The sequence below is a fragment of the Semicossyphus pulcher genome, unplaced genomic scaffold (assembly GCF_022749685.1).
Source record: "Semicossyphus pulcher isolate SPU_LCO1_2020_fin unplaced genomic scaffold, fSemPul1.0.p SCAF_17, whole genome shotgun sequence".
Classification (NCBI taxonomy): domain Eukaryota; kingdom Metazoa; phylum Chordata; class Actinopteri; order Labriformes; family Labridae; genus Semicossyphus; species Semicossyphus pulcher.
This window is the reverse complement of record NW_027211681.1, coordinates 29,449,001-29,455,000: the sequence shown is the minus strand read 5'-3', so window position 1 is coordinate 29,455,000 and position 6,000 is coordinate 29,449,001. Positions and strand designations below refer to the sequence as shown.

At 47.8% G+C, this 6,000-nt stretch overlaps 1 protein-coding gene across 1 annotated transcript in view; it reads left to right on the top strand.

The window, feature by feature from the left end:
- Positions 1-6,000, top strand: part of LOC138595084 (mitogen-activated protein kinase kinase kinase kinase 3-like) — a 50,299-nt gene that overhangs the window by 34,829 nt on the left and 9,470 nt on the right. Inside the window, exons 15-22 of the mRNA XM_069666400.1 lie at positions 25-84; positions 2,013-2,083; positions 3,377-3,481; positions 3,676-3,730; positions 3,815-3,968; positions 4,755-4,819; positions 5,000-5,041; positions 5,164-5,248. Of these exons, the coding sequence (XP_069522501.1) occupies positions 25-84; positions 2,013-2,083; positions 3,377-3,481; positions 3,676-3,730; positions 3,815-3,968; positions 4,755-4,819; positions 5,000-5,041; positions 5,164-5,248 (637 nt within the window). The remainder of the gene's footprint in view (positions 1-24; positions 85-2,012; positions 2,084-3,376; positions 3,482-3,675; positions 3,731-3,814; positions 3,969-4,754; positions 4,820-4,999; positions 5,042-5,163; positions 5,249-6,000) is intronic.

The following is a 6,000-nucleotide window of genomic DNA, read 5'->3' as shown; positions in this document are numbered from 1 at the left end:
GCTGGTCTCTTCTGCTCTCTGTAGGATGCCGATCGTTTTCTGGACTGTGAGGAGGAGCTGTACTACACCGCAAGGTCCCACCTGGTACCTGAAACTTTTATAGTCATACATACACAGGGCGGCCTAATGCTAACAGGCTAACTAAAGCAGTGGTTCTCAACTGGTGGGCCGAGACCCAAAAGTGGGTCAGGAAGCTTTTTTTAGTGGGTTATAGCAGTCTACACTGCACTTTTATATGACATAGGTTATCTATGATGTGCGTGCAGTTGTAGTGTAGTTTATTCACACTCCATGTATCCACTGATTGGGTAGTCCCAGCTAAATTTAATTCTTCAAATTTGATGGGCCCTACAGCAGTTGCATTTATGTTGCAGTTTTTTAGCATATTTCTGCAGAGGCAATATCTTCGAAATTTGGGTCACGATTTATCACTAAGAAGGTAATCTCTATATACAGATTCTACATAGTAGAATCTGTAGGCAGGGACGTGGATTTCCGGGAAGGCAAGTGTTCTGGTTTCCGTTTGAACTGCGCTTGTAGTCCAAGTTATACTGACCAATCACGTATCAGCAGGCTGCGGTGTATGCAAGAAAAACAGTCTGTGAGGAGAGCAAAAGCAGGCGGAACGTAATCCGCTGTAATGACATCCCGGCTCCATCAGTGTGATCTGATGGTGATTTATCTTCTTATTAATCTCTATAAACAGACATCTGCATGCTAACAGCTAACAATCTGTTCTAGATCAAACATTTTAGAAAAATTCCCCTGACGCTGTGTCACGAAAAACGTTCAGCGTTCAGAATTCCCAACTTCCTCGAATGCATCAGATCGATACGACCTCCGTTCAACAAACTTCTCATTTTGAAAGTTTTCTTCTCCTCTTGACGACAGACCTGACAGAGCTTGAATTTTTACTTCTTACAAATCTGCATCATGATGTTGAAATTTGGGCAAAGGTAAGACCGGTTAATAACAAGTCAGTCACAAGAGAACGGTTTCTCTTTCTCTAACAATGCAGCACGCAGAAAAGGAAGTCTTGAGGGGAAGTCGATTATCGCTTACCGGCCGGCACCTACACCAGTGTGCCCAGAGGCTGTATCATCTCAGACTATAGCTGATGGGATCCAAGATTGATAAGAAGGTGGTGGTGGCTCCTGAGGCTGGACCAGTTGAGAACCACTGAACTAGACTAACTAACTAACATCTCTTCTTATACCTATTATGACTAACTGATTAGCTAGCTAACTGGCTTGCTGTTTATCATCACTTGTAATTATTGAACATTAAAACTTAAGAGAAACTAACAGGCTATTTAGGCTTCAGCTAACTGCCCAGCTAGCTAACAGCTAGCTAGTTGTTAATCACTGATTGCACTCATTAAACAGTCTGATGAGAGCAAATAACAAAATAACATTGAATTTAGTGAAACAGGCTAACATGCTAATTGTCAGTCATGTTTTCCAGTCTTCACCGTCTGTCTCTGTCCCACCTGGATGATGTCACTTCCTGCTATGCTATCACTGGTTGGTCTGAATTAGTCTGTTTTAGTCCAGTCAGCAGTCGGAGCTTTGCCAGTGTTCCCAGTAGAACCAGTTATATACAATAAGGGACCAGAGGAAATAACCAACAGTGTGTGTGTGTGTGTGTGTGTGTGTGTGTGTGTGTGTGTGTGTGTGTGTGTGTGTGTATGTGTGTGTGAGCTGCAGTAGAAGCAGAGCTCTGTGTAGATGAAGATGAAGATGAGGAAGTGGGTAAATTGAGGTGCAGCGGTGCAGCAGTGTTTTGGTCCTCGGGGACTCTCCCGGCAGGAAGTTGCTGAGTCAGCAGCAGCTCTGAGTTGACCAATCAGCTGCCTCCGCATGTGCTGTGATGAAGGCTCCTAACAGCAGCTTCTATAAGAGAGAGGAAGAGGAGGAGATCTGATCCTCTGAGCAGAAAATAATACATCATGTTGAGTCAAACATTCAGGACCCCCTCCCAACCTAACTGAACCTGCCGTGTGTCTGCTGCAGGAGCTGCAGATGGAGGATGAAGAGCATGAAGATGCTGCTGCAGAGTCAGGATCCATGCTCAGTGGAAACAGGTGAGAACAAATCACACCTGAGCAGGTTCAGACTGAACACAACAGTCGGTTCCTTAGGAGGAGCCGCAGGTGTGTAAAGGTGTGAAAGTCAGCGTTGAGAATCTCCTTCGCTGGGAACAAACTGAGAACAACCTCACACTGGGCCTATTGAGCATGCTCGGTAGAGACTTCCTGTGTCCAAGCCAGCTGACCTATTGTTGGCTCCCTGCACACAAGGAGAATCTTATACAACTCACCTGTTTACATAATATTAAAGCTTAAAGTGATGCATCATTAGGGGCGTGGCCTCTTTGAGTGACAGGTGGGAGCTGCTAGCTGTCTGCTAGGTGTCCTCTCAGCTAATTCAGACAGATAATCTGCGTGTGCGCTTAATTGGACTAACAGACTGTCCAACAAGTCTGACACTGTTTTACACTCATTATTTCATTTATATGTTAGCACTGATTAGCAGCTATCTGTGTCTCTGCTCACTATGCCTGGCCTGTTAACTTAGCTTGTAAACTAACTAACTATCATAGTGTGAGAGCTCAGTATGTAGATGAGAGGACCTGCAGGTGGAGGTGAGACAGACTGAACAGGCGAAGCTGAGAAATGTTCCGACTCTCAAACAGCTCCATGTGATTCAGTCTAAAGCTGCTGCGTTTCCTCCATCAGAGCTCGACCTCAGCTCCCTCTGAATTATTCATGTCTGCTCTCAGAGGGGGGAGGTGTGTGTGTGTGTGGGGGGGGTTGAACACAGAGCGGCGGTGCTGATGAAAATTTAAAGACTCTGCGTCGGAGCACTTTGGGATATTTGCTAACGGAGAAGAAAAAGCAGCTCTGAAGCTTTTAAATGGACGCCTGACATTTCTGCTCATTGTCCCAACTCACCGCCATGTTTTCTTATTCTACTGAGTGACCGTGATGACCTCTGACCTCCACACCTCACTCTGAGGTTCATCTCAGCTCTTAGACCTCTGTTCAAACAAAAACTTTCTAAAAATCTCAAGAGTTTAAAGGGAAAAACAGAAACAGGATACAGTTGAGGTCATCAGGCAGGTGAGCTGGGTCATCAGCTACCTTTCACAGGCTTCATTGTGTAGCACAGGTGACCCTCAGATGACTCTCAGTTTGACACCTGTGAGTTTCTGATTGTTTGTTGTTTTTTAGTCCAATCAGAAGCCTGCTGAGGTCTGAGGAGGAGGAGCTTAACTAGAGGCAAGCCCCGCTCCCTCCTGCACAGACAGGTGTGACATCACACAGGTGATGACATGTGCGCTGTTGTTTGTCCGCTAATAAATATTTTCCCTCCAGAGGTGGAGAAGCTCACCTGGATGATGAAGCTGCAGGTGAGGATGAGGACCAATCAGGCGTCTCTGAGACTGCAGGTCACCATGACAACGATGATGGAGACATGCAGTGAGTGTGATGAAGATCCTCCTCCTCCTCTCCTCCTCTCTTTCATCCCCCTCCCCTCCCTCTTGCTCCTCCTCCTATTATTATGTTGTTGTTCCTGCTCTGACTGAAGTCTCACCTGTTCAGGTTCTTGTTGTGTTTCTTCTGTTAAGTTCTGACTCACAGGAAGTTCTCTTTTCTTTCTGTGTCTCTTTCAGAGTAATAGACTCAACGCTGCGACCCAGCCCTCCTCCTGAAGCTCCTCCCTCTCAGGTGGGTCCTCTTACCTGTCGGTCTGTCAGTTTGGATTGTTTCTGTCTGTCAGAAGAACTAACATCTCAGATCTCTGCCCCCCAGGATGGAGCCCCGCCTCCTGATGAAGACGATCACCCTGGCAACCAGGGCACCATTAAGTGTCATCCTCTGTCACAAAGCCCCACCCACTCAGCCACCCAGGGCCCCCCCAGACCTCCTCCCCCCAAACTGCCCCCCCACAGGCTCAGCAGCCTAGGTGAGTTGGAAATACCTCAAAGGTTAGAACTCTGATTCCATGGCAACAGCAGTAGAGGATCATGGGTACTGTAGTGTTAGAAGCTGTCTGTGTCCATTCAGAACCTCATTCAAAAATGAGCAAAAATAAGAAGCAGAGAGACAAACAGCCCACTGTCTCTCTCTACCTGCCTGTCTCTCTCTACCTGCCTGTCTCTCTCTATCTGCCTGTCTCTCTTTACCTGTCTGTCTCTTTCTACCTGCCTGTCTCTCTCTACCGGCCTGTCTCTCTTTACCTGCCTGTCTCTCTCTACCTGCCTGTCTCTCTTTACCTGTCTGTCTCTTTCTACCTGCCTGTCTCTCTTTACCTGCCTGTCTCCCTCTACCTGCCTGTCTCTCTTTACCTGTCTGTCTCTTTCTACCTGCCTGTCTCTCTTAACCTGCCTGTCTCTCTTTACCTGCCTGTCTCTCTCTACCTGCCTGTCTCTCTTTACCTGTCTGTCTCTTTCTACCTGCCTGTCTCTCTTTACCTGCCTGTCTCCCTCTACCTGCCTGTCTCTCTTTACCTGTCTGTCTCTTTCTACCTGCCTGTCTCTCTCTACCTGCCTGTCTCTCTTTACCTGCCTGTCTCTCTCTACCGGCCTGTCTGTCTTTACCGTCCTGTCTCTCTTTACCTGCCTGTCTCTCTCTACCTGCCTGTCTCTCTCTACCGGCCTGTCTCTCTTTACCGTCCTGTCTCTCTTTACCTGCCTGTCTCTCTCTGCCTGTCTCTCTCTCTCTCTCTCTCTCTCTCACTCTCTCCCTGCAGGAAGCCTCTCCTCTGATGCTCAGTCTGCAGCGCCACCTGCTGGTCACATCAGTAAAGATCCTACAGTAAGAAAAACATGTTTCTGCTCTTTGACTGAGCACAGAATGTTTAAACTCCGCCCCTCTGCTGCCCCCTGCTGCTGAAAACAAGCGTACACCGTGATCACATGACTCCTCATGATTATTGATTATTAATATCTGATGATTAAAAAAAACTTCTGACGTCTGTGTTTGTTTCTTCATCAGAAACCTGTCAGCAACGGACTCCCCCCCACTCCAAAAGTCCATGTGAGAACACACACACACACACACACACACACGCACACAGTCTGCAGGTAACAGGAGGACAGGTGAGCTGATATTAATCCTCACTGTTTCTGTGTGTGTGTGTGTGTGTGTGTGTGTCTCAGATGGGAGCGTGTTTCTCAAAGGTTTTTAACGGCTGTCCTTTGAAGATTCATTCTGCTGCCTCCTGGATCAACCCCGACACCAGAGGTAGGTTCAGACTTTTATTCTGACGGGGCAAAGAGTGTTTCCTCTTCCTGACACTCGTTACAGACAAATACAAATCAGTGATAATCAGACCTGCTGCAGACAATGCTAACGGCTAACGTTAATGCTTCTGAAAGTGGCAGAAAAAACAGCAATGAGGCTGAACATTGTTTTTATTTTCTGCAACTAACCCAATTTAAACTGTGTGTGTGTGCGTGTCTGTGTGTGTGTCTGTGTGTGTGTCTGTGTGTGTGCGTGTCTGTGTGTGTGTGTGTCTGTGTGTGTGTCTGTGTGTGTGCGTGTCTGTGTGTGTGCGTGCGTGTGTGTGTCTGTGTGTGTGTCTGTGTGTGTGCGTGTCTGTGTGCGTGTCTGTGTGTGTGTCTGTGTGTGTGTGTCTGTGTGCGTGTCTGTGTGTGTGGGTGCGTGTCTGTGTGTGTGCGTGTCTGTGTGTCTGTGTGTGTGCGTGTCGGTATGCGTGTCTGTGTGCGTGTCTGTGTGCGTGTCTGTGTGCCTGTCTATGTGTGTGCGTGTCTGTGTGCATGTCTGTGTGCGTGCGTGTCTGTGTGCGTGTCTGTGTGCGTGTCTGTGTGCGTGCGTGTGTGTGTGCGTGTCTGTGTGCGTGCGTGTCTGTGTGCGTGTCTGTGTGTGTGCGTGTCTGTGTGCGTGTCTGTGTGTGTGTCTGTGTGCGTGTCTGTGTGCGTGCGTGTGTGTGCGTGTCTGTGTGTGTGCGTGTCTGTGTGCGTGTCTGTGTGTGC